General features: G+C 43.1%; 1 protein-coding gene across 2 annotated transcripts in view; it reads right to left on the reverse strand.

Moving 5' to 3' along the window:
- The window catches only part of GNA12 (G protein subunit alpha 12), a 110,584-nt gene that overhangs the window by 53,787 nt on the left and 39,663 nt on the right, over positions 1–17,134 (reverse strand). For both annotated transcript variants that reach the window (XR_014326835.1, XM_082858152.1), the window contains exon 2: positions 5,733–5,948. Coding sequence is in view for 1 of the 2 variants with exons in the window: in XM_082858152.1 (XP_082714278.1) it covers positions 5,733–5,948 (216 nt within the window). In the remaining variant the exon portion in view is untranslated. The remainder of the gene's footprint in view (positions 1–5,732; positions 5,949–17,134) is intronic.

Consider the following 17,134-nt stretch of genomic DNA (forward strand, 5'->3'; position numbering starts at 1 on the left):
ACAACCGCGATGGATCTCTCCTCTACATCTAAAATTCAGCCTGAGAGTGAGCCTTTTCTAGCAATTTAGCCATCTCTGGTAGTGTTACAAAGACTCAATTCTAAACACTACAGAAAAAAGAAACCTCTGTAATTAGCAGAATCACTTGACTTCCAGAAATCAAGAAACACTGTGCCATCAACAGAAACTCCCTCCTCTGAACTGAGCCTCCAGCTCCATCTTCCAAAGCCAAGAGGATGGAGACATTTTCAAGAGAGCACAAGGCCCTGCCACTTTGAAATAGGAACCGGAAGGAAGTAAAAAACGATTCACAATACAGTGAACTTTTTTTAATATCCAAGTGTGAAGCAAAAAGCATCCGAGGAGAGAACAAACTGTACTCTGCATGTGTGCTGAACATTCATCTGTGGAAAGTTCCCCAAGCTTCTGAACAAGCGAATGCCAAGCTCATAATCGGACAAGAGGAAGTTAGGTGAGGACTCGAGCAGAGGTACCAAACAACCCTGTAACTGTCCAATCCTCTAAGAAAAGACACACGGAACCCACAGGAACAGTAAGCTGTTAAATGCAGCTGCTGGGCTGCAATTTCAAGAGTACAATTGTGAAAAGCAAAAACTGGTTCCGTTTACCCCGGCAGCTCTGTACCTACTGATTTTCCCGGCTCACACGGCATGTTTGGAAGGCACGACGATGATGAAGAGGGCGATTAACTAGATAACAAGCAAAGAGTTGTGCAAAGAACCAGGAGCGGTAAATCCTAAGACCAAGGCCTAAGGCTAAGGGAACCCCTCCTGCCCAGGTCCAAGTTCACAGGCCCTTAACCGGACTCCTACAGGAGCCCCCCATGGCCTTCGCCTCCAGTCTGCCCCCCTTCAGCCCATCGTACGTGCTACCGACAGAGGTTTCTGGAAGCACTGGCAATCGGGTCTGCTCCTCTCTCTTTACACCCCTCACTGGCCCCTCTGCTTACAGGTGACTCCCAGCTGCTCGGTGTGGCCCGCGTGGTCAACCCCCCACCCCCGCTGTGCTGCCTGCAGACCACGTGCCCGCGGCAGGAGGGTGAGGGGTGGAGACTCACCCAGGCCTCGGCAGCCCTGGACAGCATCTCCCTGCACGGGACCCCTCTGCTCCGGGAGGTGGCGGGCACTGCCGAGGCCTTGCTCAGGGGCAGCCAGGCCAGAACTGACCTGGCAGAGGAGGGGCAGAGGCACGAAAAGCGCGGAGAAGAAGCGCAAACCACACGTAAAGCTCCCGCCTCACCCCCAGCCCCGCACTTAGCCAACCGAGTCCCTTATCATTAAGGCAGTTTGAGTGGGAGAGCTGTTCCCTGCATACCAAAGCCTGCCGACCGGCCTGGGCGGCCTCTCCTGGGGCAGCACCGCTGCTCGGGCTGCGCGGAGCTCTGCAGCTCCCTGGCGAGGCTCCCCCTGCCACCTCACTCCCAACCGTGCCCCTGGTTCGTTCCTACCTAATCTTGAGAGGATCTCCTCCAAAAACATCTCCCCACTCCTCCTGCCAGGTGGGATTGCCTACCTTTTCCCTTTATGCCTGATGTAGCTGGATATTCCTGTTATACTTCTCGGCACACTTTATTCCAGCTGTTTGTTTGGACATCTGTCTTACCAGCTCTGTGAGGACACTGCACTCGACCTCGGCAGAGTGCCCAGCACACAGAAAAGGCTCACGGGAAGAGCACCCACCACACCGCCCGGCAAGGAGGACCATGATGTACAAGTTCCCAGTCACTATCAGTGCAGGACTTACACACACACAAAAGAGCAGCAGTCCCCCTGCGGCACCATTCCAGAACTAGACCCCAGGTTAAAAGGTGTATGTAACAGAAAGCAGATCACGGAACTACTATCCATGTGCTGTATCATAAGCACGTTAGTTAATGATAATTTGCCAGATGTGTTTAACAAGTTCGAAATTCTCTTACTGGAGAAAGGGCATGTAAGTAGACGATATTTATGTGACTTATACGTAGGACAAAAACTTCTCTTTGAGTGTGCTTGTCTTCCTCAAATGTGTTTTAAAAGATAAGGTCTAACATAGCAAGGTTATCTTCCTTTCTGTTTTATGACGCCAGAGAAGTGCTATCGAGTCCTGTGTCTAAACGGCAGTCGACATCAGTGACTATGCAGCAACAGGTGACTTGTGAGAAGGGCAAGGCTTCTCCTTTTCGGGACAGGGAGAGACCCCTCTGAGGAGGAAAGGTCCTCACAAGGCAGTCACCAGACACTGCCTTTCTTCTTCCCCTTTTTGTTTTTGCCTCTGCCTGGAATGGCAAGGAAAACCGAGGGAGCAGAGGAAACAGGCGGCGTCTAACACCTGGCTGACAGCAGGTCTCACGGCGGCTGGGTCTCCACTGAGAGACTGTCAAAGGCTCTAAGAGTTCCGTCGCCTGGGGAGGGAAGAAAGGTAACAAAACTAGTTGCTGAAACATCACCCTGGAAAGGTTTCTGACACTAAGCAAAGGATCTGAAGAGAAAACTGACCACACCATGTTAAGACGCTTAGGTTGCAACTGTCTATCTTGACATAAAGACTACTAAGGGCCTACTGTCCATGGAGTTAACAAGATGCTCTATAATTTTTTTAAATAAAAATATAGAAAAGTACGAAACATCAGAATAACAGACACTCACACAACTACCCTCCAATAAACAAAATCAGCAGCTCCATGTCTGCTTTCGGTCATCGCAGTTCAAAAGCACACAACATGTGAACACTTGTCAGGTAACCACACCCTCACAAAGTCGGGCTGTTTGAAGCATAAGATCAAAACGATGGGATGACGGACCCACCTGGAGCCAACCGCCCCCTAATCACTCACCAGCTTCAGGTCCAGAGCAAAGGCTCTCTGGAGACAGGCTCACTTTTGGCCTTACTCCCTGCCATGTCCCCAGCATACTGCACGGTGCCTTGCACACAGTAGGTGCCCCAGAAATGCTTAACTAGTAAGTGACTATAAAAAGAAATAAGCAGACTGGCCTTTTAGGCCCGAGTTCCTCATAGTGATTGCTAAGAAGACAGGGCCCTGGGGACTTCTCTGGTGGTCCAGTGGTTAAGACTGCGATTCCACTGTACGGGGCACGGGTTCAATGCCTGGTCAGGGAACAAAGATTCCTGCATGCCACGGTTGGAAAAAAAAAGATAGGGCCTTGGGAAGCCATGACCTTTGGGCTTATTTCCCCGTGTGTAGCGAGCCAAGGGCTCCGTGTACCAGCCAGGAGGGCCCTTCTTGCTCCAAAACACTGCGCCCCACCGAGGACGGCGAACGCACAAGTCTCACAAAACCATCCCACCATGCTGTTAAACACTACTTGCAAATATTCAGCTCAGGACGTTTATATTTCCTTCTTTGGTAAATTCTCAATTGATAACAGCAATTTCCAACCAAGCTCTGAAGACACTAGAATCTTCTTCCCCAGACCATGTGAGTCTATTGGGGCAGAGGGGGAAGGGGAGACTTAAACCACGATTTCACACTTAGATATTGTGCATTCCCTCCCTGTTTCTGATATTCCTGCCCTTTAGAAGATTAAAATTTCCTTTCTATGGCAACTCTGTCTTCTAGTTCATCTGACTCTTTCACTTTAATTTTTAAACTTAACTTGAGAATGAATGTGGAAATGAAAGAGTTATAAAAATGTCATCCTTCAGATCCACCGATGGACAGTAAAATTAGTGGGCAAAAGCTTGCAGAGAAACAGGATATTTGCATAGTTGCAAAGTATCTCCCCCAAATATTTATGTTACAGAGACAGTAGTAACTTTATAGTGGAGAAACCTGGCAAACACCCTGTTAACCGAGTAATCAAGGCTCACATCGCCAGGAACTGGACATATCAAGAGCGTGTACCCCTGACAGGATGCTCTGAGCAGACACATCACTTCAGTGGTTTCCTTGCCAAAAAACGCATCATCTCATTCTAATGATGAGAAAACACCAGACAAACCCAAATAGGGACATTCTACAAAATGACTGACTGGTGCTCTTCCAATGTGTCAAGGTCATGAAAACCCAGGAGAGACCGAGGGGCTGTCACTGACAGCAGGCTCAGGAGAAACAAGGACTAAATGCAGGGTGGCGTCCGGAGCCCGATCCTGCCTTACAAGAAGGGCTTTTGGAGGAAAAGCGGTTAAACCTGAATGAGGTCTACGGGTTAATTAACAGTACCGTACCAACATCAGTTTCCCGCTTTTGACGAGTGTGCTACGATTGTGTAAGACGTGAGCATCAGGGGAGATCAGGTGAAGAGTACATGGAAGCTGAACTGAGAGGATTACCAGGCAGACTGTGCAGAACCCCACAAATAAATGAGAAAAATACACATAACTCACTAGTAAAAAACTGGCAAAAGACATGAATAGGCATTTCCCAGAAAAGGAAACACATACAGCCAGTAAGTCTGGGAAACGTCAATTAAACCCTAAGGAGATACTATAAAAATAGAGCATACCTTGGCTCCTTCGGCTAAAAGGAGATTCTTAAAAATTTTTGAAGTCTGATAACACCAAAGACTGGCAAGGATGAGAGCAACAGGAGCTCTGCGCTGCTGGCAGAAGCACAACTGGTATAATCACTTTGGAAAATAACGTGACATATCTTGTCTATTTGGAGGCATATATGCCCTATAACTGGCCAATTCCCCTCCTTGGTAGATGTCCTGGAGGCCCCTGAACACGTGCACCTGGGGGCGCACGGGAGAGAGTGCAGCGGATTTGTCTGTAATAGCAAAACATGGAAAACGATTCCAAAGTATACGCACGAGAGAACGGATGCACGCAAGTACGTCCACACAACAGGGTAGCAGACAGCAGCGAACATGAAAGGACCACAGCCACATGCACTGCATGAATAAATTTCAAAATACTGGGTGAAAACTGCAAGTCACAGAAGAATACATACAGGATGAAACCATTTATGTAAAGTTTGAAAACTCAAGAAAACTCTTTTTTAAAAATAAATACATAGTATGGCAACACCATAAAGAAAGGAAAGGGACCGGTGACTTAAAACTTGGGAACCTGTTTCTCAGGGGCAAAGGGATGTGAAGGTCAGTGTGATTTCTGGACACCCCCCAGGGGGTGTATTTATATCAGCCGGGCACATCCATTCTAGTTATAGGAGAAATATGATACTCATCTTCATATGCAGTCAATGTTGAAGGATACTTAGGAAAAAACCACAATGCAAATAGGCTAAACACCCCAAATTTTCTGTTTAAAGACTCATATCCTAAATGAAGCTAAGTGACAAAGATGACGAGGCTGTGTGAAACTTTCAGACCTTAAAATAAAAGGAAAGAATCCTAAGGGGACAACTTGGAAGGGTTCAGGTTAGCTTCCCAGGCATAGATCTGAAAACATTCATGATTTGCCAGGCAGGACCCATACTTCACAGCTGGAAAGTTCTCTTAAGGACACATTCATTTCCTACTATGAACAAGATCTAGAAAATGTGAGTTCCTTGAGTTACACCAATCTTGACTATTTTAAGAATCCTTCATATTTCTTGGACAGAAACATTTATCTAGCCTGAGTTAATTAATTTTGTTCCTCTCAAACCATTTAGATAGCTTAATTAGCCTCTGTTATGTGTTTCTGTTCTTAAATATCAGGGTTTAGAGCAATTTACAGCTTGCCTGTACTTTTACAGTTCTTAAAGGAAATTCTACCAAAGGTCAAGAACACAGTCGTGTAGTCCAGACAGAGGGCTCACTCACCAGCTGAAACTCGCTCCTCCGGCTGAAAGCTTCCCTGATGCCAGAATCCCTCCAGAGCGCGCTCAGAGCAGGTACGTACAGCTGAAAGGTGGCAGGCTCCACGGGCAGCCCCGCTTTGTTCTCAAAGGCCATGAGGAACATCCCGTGCTTCTCATTTTCGGAATACTGCCAAGGAATACCAAGCTTGTCTCGTGCATCAACCAGAACCCTTGAGCCCTAGGAAAGAAAAGAAATCAAAGGATTTCATTGTGCTGCAAAGGCGAAATCACAACAGAGAACCTCGATGTGGGCATTAATTGTCATACAGCAGAAAACTCACAAGCTGCAACCAGGACTTGTCTCTTGGTTTGTTTTGTCCTGGCATGAATGTCTTGCTCCCAGGAATGTAACTGTATTAAGACAGATGGACACACAGATCACATCACAGGCCTGCCCTTTGCTGTCACTCGTTTGAAAAGGTCCCGGAAGGCAGAAAATTGAATGGGGAAGAAGCGGCAACAAACTCAGCAAAGTGACATTTGCAAATGAAGCGTGAACCACGTCAGTGAAAGAGACAGTGTTTTAAGACAACTACAACTGTAGTACTACAGCTGTCATCATCACTGAAGTCTGGCAGCTCCTCAACACCAGAGGATACACTGCTCATCCCAACTTAAAAGGAGTGGGGAACGTAAACACACAGGCAGTCACGAGATGGAAACAGACCGAAATGGACACAAGTCAAGAGGCCCGCCCACTGAAAACAGGAGCTGGGGGATCACATTCTAGATTTGCGATGATGAGAAACTATTTTTCATTGATTTGCTTATTTCCTCACTGTTAAAAATAAAGTTAGGATTTTCTGCCTTTTCCTTACCTCACTGACAGGGTCAAGGGGACAGAGAAACAGCCTAAACTAAAATAGTATTAGGGAAAGTGGCCAAATTGTGGAAAATACTGTCGTGGTGAAAACTGCCTCCCTGGGCAGGAAGGAAGTAGGTCTATTCCATCTTTCTCAGGTGAGTACTTCAAAGTTAGCAACACAGCATCTAAGGAAGTTTCTAAGTTCTCCGGACTGGAGCCCCTGAACACTCCCTGGCAGCATCAGTACTGGATGAGCCAGAGCAAAAGGGCCCCTCCCTACCTGGAAAGGCCTTGGCTGGCTCCGAGTGGCTGGGGGCCTGGGGCGATGGACAGCAGTGCCCTGTCCCCTAGCGCAGAGGGCGGCAGGACACCACTGCCCAGCTGGTACTCGCTGTTTTCAAAACAAAGAACAGCCTTTTGGAGTATAAGTCACATAACATACAATCGCCCACTGACAGTGTGCAGCTCGACGGTTTACCCCAAACCAGGGCAAAGGAGACGAGTCCGTGCTGCCTGCCTCTGCTGTAGCACCTGCCTTGAACCACCAAGGTGAGTGGTAATGGTGACCAGAAACTAGCTACAGTCTCCCCTCCAGACCCAGGGACCTGGACTGCCTGGTTAGAGATGTTCCTGTGAGCTCCCTCCTCAGGGTCCATATGCCCATCTGCCACTGGTGGCCATGGCCTGTCCTTCTGATCCACAAACTTGTTTAATGCTTCCCTGGGGCGAAGCCCTGAGATAGGCACTGTGGGAAAAGAAAATGCTTATGAAGCAATGTCCGAGCGCTGGACGCTCAGAATCTGGCTAGGGAGACAGATATGTGGATTAAAAAAATTAACACCCATTGGGCTTCCCTGGTGGCGCAGTGGTTAAGAGTCCGCCTGCAGATGCAGGGGACACGGTTTTGTGCCCCGGTCCGGGAATAGCCCACATGCCGCGGAGCGGCTGTGCCCGTGAGCCATGGCCGCTGAGCCTGCGCGTCCGGAGCCTGTGCTCCGCAACGGGAGAGGCCACAACAGTGAGAGGCCCACGTACCGCAAAAAATAAATAAATTAATTAAAAAATCAACACCCACTAATAATAAAAACTCCCAGAAAACTAGGAATAGAGAACTTCTTTAACTTCATAAAGAACATGGGCAAAAACTCTCAGCTAACATCAAAATCAATGGTGAAAGACTGAATGCTTCCCTCTAAGAATGAGAACAAGACAAGGATGCCCACTTTTATCACTGCTATTCTGCATGGTTCTAGCCAGTGTGGTAAGGTGAAGGAAAGAAATATAAGGTACATGGATTAGAGAGAAAATAAATAAAACTAAGCCTATTTACAGATGAAATGATGGTCTACGTAGAAAATCCAAAGGAATATACCAAAGAAACTCCTAGAATTCAAGTTAATTCAGCAAGGATATAGGATATAAAAATCAACCTACAAAAGTCACCTGGCTTTCTATATACTAGCAATTAACATATGGAAATTGAAATTTAAAATGCAATACTATTAATAATCACACAAAAATGAAACACTTAGGTATAAATCTAACAAAACATGTACAGGATGTGTATGCTGAAAACTATAAAATGTGTTGATGAAAGAAATGTGTTGATGAAAGAATTCAAAGATCTAATAAATGGAGGGACATACCATGTTCATGGATTGGAAGCGTCAACATAATAATGATGTCAATTCCCTCCAAATTGATATACAGGCCTAACAATTTCTATAAAATCCCAGCAAAATCTTTTATGGATATAGATATGATATAACTATTCTAAAATTTATATGGAAAGGCACTGGATTAACTAAAACAATTGTGAAAAAGAAAAATTAAGGGGGAGGAATCCAATTTCCAGATTTATTACATAGCTACAGTGAGCAAGACTATGAAGTATTGGTGAAGGACTAGACACACAGATCAATGGAACATAACAGAAAACCCAGAGATGGTCCCACATAAGTATGGTCAATTGATTGTTTTGAAGACCCAAAAGCAATTAAATAAAGAGTAGCCTTTTCAATAAATGATGTTGCAGGAATTGGATGTCCATAAGCAAAGGAAAAGAAAAAAACCAAAACCTTGGCCTAAACCTCACACCTTATACAAAATTGACTCAAAACGTAAAACTACAGCATAGGAGGAAAACTTCAGGACCTACAACTTGGCGAACAGTCCTTAGACATGACACAAAATGCACGGTTCATAAAAGAAAAATATCGATAAACTGGACTACATCAAAATTAAAGCTTTTGCTTTGCAAAAGACTCTCTTAATAAAATGAAAAAACAAGCTAGTGACTGGTAGAAAATATCTGCCAACCACATATCTGACAAAGGACTCATATTTAGAATATACAAAGAATGCTCAAAACTCAATAGTTAAACAAACAATCCAGTTGGAAAGTGGACAAAGGCATGAAGAGTTGTTTCACCAGAGAGCACACACACAGCAAGTAAGCAGATGAAAAACAGGATGTCCAAGTTCACTGGCCATCGGGGAAAAGCACACTAAGACTGTGATGAGACATCACTACACGTCTATTAAAACAGCTAAAACAAAAAGCAGTGACAACAAGTGCAGAGATCTGTGATCTCTAACACACTGCTGGTGCACATGTAAAATGGGACAACCACTCTAGAAAATCGTTTTTCAGTTTCTTAAAAAAATTCAACATACGCTTAACATACAACCCAGCAACCTCACTCCTGGGCATTTATCCCAGAGGAATGAAAATTTATGTCCACACAAAAACCTGTGCAGGAATGTTCACAGCAGCTTTATTCACAATGGCCACAAACGAGAAACAACCCAGATGTACTTCAATAAAACAAATGGTTCGACTGTGGTACCTCTGTACCATGGAATACTATTCAGCAATGAAAAGGAACGAACTACTAAAGCACACAACTTAGATGGCTCTCAAAGGTCACATACTATGTGATTCCATTTATATAATATTCTTGAAGTGAAAAAATCATAGGGGTGGAATACAAAATTAGTGGCTGCTAGGGATTAGGGCTGGTAGAGGAAAGAGGGTGAGTGTGACTAGAGAGGGGAGGGGGATCTCTGTGGTGACGGGGCAGTTCTGTATCTTGATAAGCAGCGCTGGTTACACAAAACTACGCAGGTGATAGTTAGTCTCAGAATCCCACACATACATTGTACCAATGTCAGTCTCCTGGTTTTGATATTGCACTATAGATACATAAAATGTAACCACTAGGGGAAATTTCCTGTGAACCTATAATTATTTCAAAATAAAAGTAAAAAAAAGTTAACTAGCAATTACAGCGATATATGTTCCAATGACATGGTGTGGAAAGGGAAGATTACTAGAGGCCAAAGGAAGAGAGACTGGTAGGAAGAGGTGAGGCTCAGAAAACCCTAAGTGCCGAATAATTTCAACAAGTGGCAACAGTGCATCAGAACCGACCCAGAAGGGAAACAGGACTCAAATCAATCCTCAGCTCTCCTTCCTCCCTGTCCCCTCCTCCACCCATTCCTGCACTCTCTCTGGCGACATCACCCCGACTCCCCCACCGCCCCAGAGGACAATAGTTAAAATGTTCCAGAACCATGGAGACAAAGATGCCTCACATTCTCCACATTACGCGCAACAGCAAGCATCCGAGCACAGAGAAAGGAGAAGCGATTTCTCTGGTGAGCTTCTAGGCAAAGGGTCACAGCACCTTTGTGTGAATCACAGGAAGGTTCCCGCAGGCTCGGCAAGGAGCTGGGTCAGGACTTCAGCCCCACCTGCCCCCGAGTCAGGCAGCCAACACACCTACCATTCATGATGGCTCTGCCCGCACGACTCAAATGCAGCACCTCCGACTTGACACAAGAGCTATCTTTCCAGTGCTCTGTTTATGAGTTAAAAAGTTTACTTCCCAAGGAGCACACAGAGCCTCACTCATGGGTTAAAGCGAGTCTCTACTCCCTCGGGAATTGATGTTGGAGGCAAAGGCAGGGAACCAAACAGGCCTTTAGAAGCCTGAGCCGTCGTTTACCAAGACTGCTTTCAATGCTGCACAGACCAGGCCTGCCCTAATTACTGGGGTGAACATAGGTTTGGCTTAAAAAAGCCCGGTGTATCCAAAAGCAGCCTGTGTTCCCACTGCACACTGCCACCCAGGCAAGCTGGAACTGGTCCAGATTAACTTCACCCAAACACGAAGAAAAGGCTCCTTATTTCTCCTTTTTAGAAATTCAGGGAAATTGGCAAAACTGCTGACCAACTTTGAATTCTACCAGTGAGCTATAGTCCATTTTCTATATCTTACTCACTTCATTTGGAGGGAAAGGGCATCAAGAAAAAAAGATCTCTCTTTTGCCCTTATTTTAAATTGTTCTAGCCAAAAACTACTCTCTGTTAACTTTGTTCTGAATCTCAAAGCTGAGCTCTACGGAACTTTTCTACTCTGGGACATCTGCTTAAAATCTGAGTCCGCTTTTTCCTCCTTTTCAGCGGGAGCTTAAGGTCTTTGGAAATGTTACATTCACTGTATTTTGCAGAAATGATAGTTATATATATCCCCATCATGATATAGAGTTGCTAAGTCTTAAAAAATACTAATACAGCAGGCATAACAGAATAATAAAACATCTTGCCCCATCCTTTTTCAATAAAAAACCAACTTCCTAAAACACAAAGGCCAGGACAATTCTAAAATCCATATATACTCACAAAAGAAAAAACTAAGGCAGAAAACAATTTACTGAAGTCTCAGTAATGGCTATTTAAAAAGCCCTTCTTTCAGTAACAGTGTTACTGAAGTATTAATTTTTTCAATAACCATGCACTTTTATTCAGTTGCCCAAATATAAACAGTTAAAGTATTAAGCAGATTGATGACTTCATCTCAATACTATGTAACACTTTAAACTGTTCAAAGAACACATTTTTTTGAATTTTAGTTTATTTTTTTATACAGTAGGTTCTTATTAGATATCTATTTTACACATATTAGTGTATATATGTTAATCCCAATCTCCCAATTCATCCCACCACCTCCACCCCACCGCCACTTTCCCCTCTTGGTGTCCATACATATGTTCTCTACATCTGTGTCTCTATTTCTGCCCTGCAAACTGGTTCATCTATACTATTTTTCTAGGTTCTACATATATGCGTTAATATACGATATTTGTTTTTCTCCTTCTGACTTACTTCACTCTGTATGACAGTCTCCAGATGCATCCACGTCTCTACAAATGACCCAATTTCGTTCCTTTTTATGGCTGAGTAATATTCCATTGTATATATGTACCACATCTTCTTAATCCATTCATCTATTGATGGGCATTTAGGTTGCTGCCATGACCTGGCTATTGTAAATAGTGCTGCAATGAACATTGGGGTGCATGTGTCTTTTTGAATTACGGTTTTCTCTGGGTATATGCCCAGTAGTGGGATTGCTGGGTCATATGGTAATTCTATGTTTAGTTTTTTAAGGAACGTCCATACTGTTCTCCATGGTGGCTGTATCAATTTACATTCCCACCAACAGCGCAAGAGGGTTCCCTTTTCTCCACACCCTCTCCAGCATTTGTTGTTTGTAGATTTTCTGATGATGCCCATTCTAACTGGTGTGAGGTGATACCTCATTGTAGTTTTGATTTGCATTTCTCTAATAATTAGTGATGTTGAGCAGCTTTTCATGTGCTTCTTGGCCATCTGTATGTCTTCTTCGGAGAAATGTCTATTTAGGTCTTCTGCCCATTTTTTGATTGGGTTGTTTGTTTTTTCAATATTGAGCTGCATGAGCTGTTTATTTTGCAGATTAATCCTTTGTCCATTGATTTGTTTGCAAATACTTCCTCCCATTCTGAGGGTTGTCCTTTCGTCTTGTTTGTAGTTTCCTTTGCTTTGCAAAAACTTTTAAGTTTCATTAGGTCCCATTTATTTTTGTTTTTATTTCCATTACTCTAGGAGGTGGATCAAAAAAGATCTTGCTGTGGTTTATGTCAAAGAGTGTTCTTCCTATGTTTCCCTCTAAGATTTTATAGTGTCTGGTCTTACATTTAGGTCTCTAATCCATTTTGAGTTTATTTTTGTGTATGGTGTTAGGGAGTGTTCTAATTTCATTCTTTTACATGTAGCTGTTCAGTTTTCCCAGCACCACTTATTGAAGAGACTGTCTTTTCTCCATTGTATATCCTTGCCTCCTCTGTCATAGATTAATTGACCATAGGTGCGTGGGTATATCTCTGGGCTTTCTATCCTGTTCCATTGATCTATATTTCTGTTTTTGTGCCAGTACCATACTGTCTTGATTACTGTAGGTTTGTAATATAGTCTGAAGTCAGGGAGTCTGATTCCTCCAGCTCCATTTTTCTCCCCTCAAGACTGCTTTGGCTATTCGGGGTCTTTTGTGTCTCCATACAAATTTTAAGATTTTTTTGTTCTAATCCTGTAAAAAATGCCACTGGTAATTTGATAGGGATTGCACTGAATCTGTAGATTGCTTTGGGTAGTATAGACATTTTCACAATATTGATTATTCCAATCCAAGAACATGGTATATCTCTCCATCTGTTTGTGTCATCTTTGATTTCTTTCATCAGTGTCTTACAGTTTTATGAGTACAAGTCTTTTACCTCCTTAGCTAGGTTTATTCCTAGGTATTTTATTCTTTTTGTTGCAGTGGTGAATGGGATTGTTTCCTTAACTTCTCTTTCTGATCTTTTGTTGTTAGTGTATAGGATGCAAGAGATTTCTGTGCATTAATTTTGTATCCTGCAACTTTACCAAATTCATTGATTAGATCTAGTAGTTTTCTGGTGGCATCTTTAGGATTCTCTACGTATAGTATCATGTCATCTGCAAACAGTGACATTTTTACTTCTTCTTTTCCAATTTGTATTCCTTTTATTTCTTTTTCTTCTCTGATTGCTGTGGCTAGGACTTCCAAAACTATGTTGAATAATAGTGGCGAGAGTGGACATCCTTGTCTTGTTCCTGATCTTAGAGGAAATGCTTTCAGTTTTTCACCATTGAGAATGATGTTTGCTGTGGGTTTGTCGTATGTGGCCTTTATTATGTTGAGGTAGGTTCCCTCTATGCCCACTTTCTGGAGAGTTTTTATCATAAATAGGTGTTGAATTTTGTCAAAATCTGTTTCTGCATCTATTGAGATGATCATATGGTTTTTATTCTTCAATTTGTTAATATGGTGTATCACATTGATTGATTCGCGTATATATAGTAAGAATCCTTGCATCCCTGGGATAAATCCCACTTCATCATGGTGTATGATCTTTTTAATGTGTTGGTGGATTCTGTTTGCTAGTATTTTGTTGAGGATTTTTGCATCTATATTCATCAGTGATATTGGTCTGTATTTTTCATTTTTTGTAGTATCTTTGTCTGGTTTTGGTATCAGGGCAATAGTGATCTCACAGAATGAGTTTGGGAGTGTTCCTTCCTCTGCAATTTTTTGGAAGAGTGAGAAGCATGGGTGTTAGCTCTTCTCTAAATGTTTGATAGAATTCACCTGTGAAGCCATCTGGTCCTGGACTTCTGTTTGTTGGAAGTTTTTTTTTTTTTTGCAGTACACGGGCCTCTCACTGTCGTGGCCTCTCCTGTTGCGGAGCACAGGCTCCGGACGCGCAGGCTCAGCGGCCATGGCTCATGGGCCCAGCCGCTCCATGCCATGTGGGATCTTCCTGGGCCAGGGCACGAACCTGCGTCCCCCGCATCGGCAAGCGGACTCTCAACCACTGTGCCACCAGGGAAGCCCTGTTGGAAGATTTTTAATCACCGTTTCAATTTTATTATTTGTGATTGGTCTGTTCATATTTTCTATTTCTTCGTGGTTCAGTCTTGGAAGGTTATACCTTTCTAAGAACTTGTCCGTTTCTTCCAGGTTGTCCATTTTATTGACATATAGTTGCTTGTAGTAATCTCTCATGATGCTTTGTATTTCTGCGGTGTCCGTTGTAACTTATCCTTTTACATTTCTAATTTTATTGATTTGAGTCCTCTCCCTCTTTTTCTTTTTTTTTTTTTGCGGTACACGGGCCTCTCACCGCTGTGGCCTCTCCCATTGCAGAGAACAGGCTCTGGATGCGCAGGCCCAGCAGCCACGGGTCACGGGCCCAGCCGCTCCGCGGCATGTTGGATCTTCCTGTACCCGGTCACAAACCCGTATCCCCTGCATCGGCAGGCGGACTCTCAACCACTGCACCACCAGGGAAGCCCCTCCCTCTTTTTCTTGATGAGTCTGGCTACATGTTTATCAATTTTGTTTATCTTCTCAAAGAACCAGCTTTTAGTTTTATTGATCTTTGCTATTGTTTTCTTTGTTTCTCTTTCATCTATTTCTGCTCTGATCTTTATTATTTCTTTTCTTCTACTAACTTTAGGGTTTTTTTGTTCTTCTTTCTCTAGTTTCTTTAGGTGTAAGGTTAGATTATTTGAGATTTTTCTTGTTTCTTGAGGTAGGCTTGTATTGCTGTAAACTTCCCTCTTAGAACTGCTTTTGCTGCATCCCATAGGTTTTGGATCGTCGTGTTTTCATTGTCATTTGTCTCAGGTAATTTTTGATTTCCTCTTTGATTTATTTAGTGATCTCTTGGTTATTTAGTAACACATTGTTTAGTCTCCATGTGTTTGTGTTTTTTACGGTTTTTTCCCTGTAATTGATTTCTAATCTCATAGCATTGTGGTTGGAAGAGATGCTTGATATGATTTCAATTTTCTTAAATTTACCAAGGCTTGATTTGTGACCAAAGATGTGATCTATCCTGGAGAATGTTCCATGTGCACTTGAGATGAAAGTGTAATCTGCGGTTTTGGGATGGAATGTCCTATAAGTATCAATTAAATCTATCTGGTCTGTTGTGTCATTTAAAGCTTGTGTTTCCTTATTAATTTTCTGTCTGGATGATCTGTCCATTAGTGTAAGTGAGGTGCTAAAGTCCCCCACTATTATTGTGTTACTGTCAATTTCCTCTTTCATAGCTGTTAGCAGTTGCCTTATGTGTTGATGTGCTCCTATGTTGAGTGCATATATGTTTATAATTGTTATATCTTCTTCTTGGATTAATCCCTTGATCATTATGTAGTGTCCTTCCTTGTCTCTTGTAACATTCTTTATTTTAAAGTCTATTTTATCTGATATGAGTATTGCTACTCCAGCTTCCTTTTGATTTCCGTGTGCATGGAGTATTTTTTTCCATCCCCTCACTTTCAGTCTGTATGTGTCCCTAGGTCTGAAGTGGGTCTCTTGTAGACAGCATATGGGTCTTGTTTTTGTATCCATTCAGCAAGCCTGTGTCTTTTGGTTGGAGCATTTAATCCATTCACGTTTAAGGTAATTATTAATATTTATGTTCCTATTACCATTTTCTTAATTGTTATGCGTTTGTTTTTGTAGGTCCTTTTCTCCTCTTGTGTTTCCCACTTAGAGAAGTTCCTTTAGCATTTATTGTAGAGCTGGTCTGGTGATGCTGAATTGTCTTAGCTTTTGCTTGTCTGTAAATCTTTTGATTTCTCCGTCGAATCTGGATAGATCCTTGCTGGCTAGAGTAATCTTGGTTGTACGTTCTTCTCTTGCATCACTTTAAATATATCGTGCCAGTCCCTTCTGGCTTGTAGTTTCTGCAGAGAAATCTGCTATTAACCTTATGGGAGTTCCCTTGTATGTTGTCATTTTTCCCTTGTCGCTTTCAATAATTTTTCTTTGTCTTTCATTTTTGTCAATTTGATTACTATGTGTCTCCGCGTGTTTCTCCTTGGGTTTCTCCTGTCTGGGACTCTTTGCGCTTCCTGGACTTGGGTGGCTATTTCGTTTCCCATGTTAGGGAAGTTTTTGACTATAATCTCTTCAAATATTTTCTCAGGTCCTTTCTCTCTTCTCCTTCTGGGACTTCTATAATGCGAATGCTGTTGTGTTTAATGTTGTCCTGAAGGTCTCTTAAGCCGTCTTCATTTTTTTTCATTCTTTTTCTTTATTGTGTTCCGTGGCAGTGAATTCCACCATTCTGTCTTCCAGGTCACTTATCTGTTCTTCTGCCTCAGTTATTCTGCTACTGATTCCTTCTAGTGTTTTTTTGTGTTTTTTTTTGCGGTACGCAGGCCTCTCACTATTGTGTCCTCTCCCGTTGTGGAGCACAGGCTCCGGACACGCAGGCTCAGCGGCCATGGCTCAGGGGCCTAGCCACTCCATGGCATGTGGGATCTTCCCAGACTGGGGCATGAACTTGTGTCCCCTGCATTGGCAGGTGGACTCTCAACCACTGGGCCACCGGGGAAGCCCCCCTTCTAGTGTATTTTTCGTTTCAGTTATTGTATTGTTCATCTCTGTTTGTTTGTTCTTTAATTCTTCTGCGTTTTTGTTAATCATTTCTTGCATCTTCTCCATCTTTGCCTCCATTCTTTTTCCGAGGTGCTGGATCATCTTCACTATCATTATTCTGAATTCTTTTTCTGGAAGGTTGCCTATCTCCGCTTCATTTAGTTGTTTTTCTGGGGTTTTATCTTGTTCCTTCATCTGGTACAAAGTCCTCTGCCTTTTCATTTTGTCTATCTTTCTGTGAATGTGGGTTTCCTTCCA

This window comes from Leucopleurus acutus (genome assembly GCF_964270905.1).
Source record: "Leucopleurus acutus genome assembly, chromosome: 16".
Classification (NCBI taxonomy): Eukaryota; Metazoa; Chordata; class Mammalia; order Artiodactyla; family Delphinidae; genus Leucopleurus; species Leucopleurus acutus.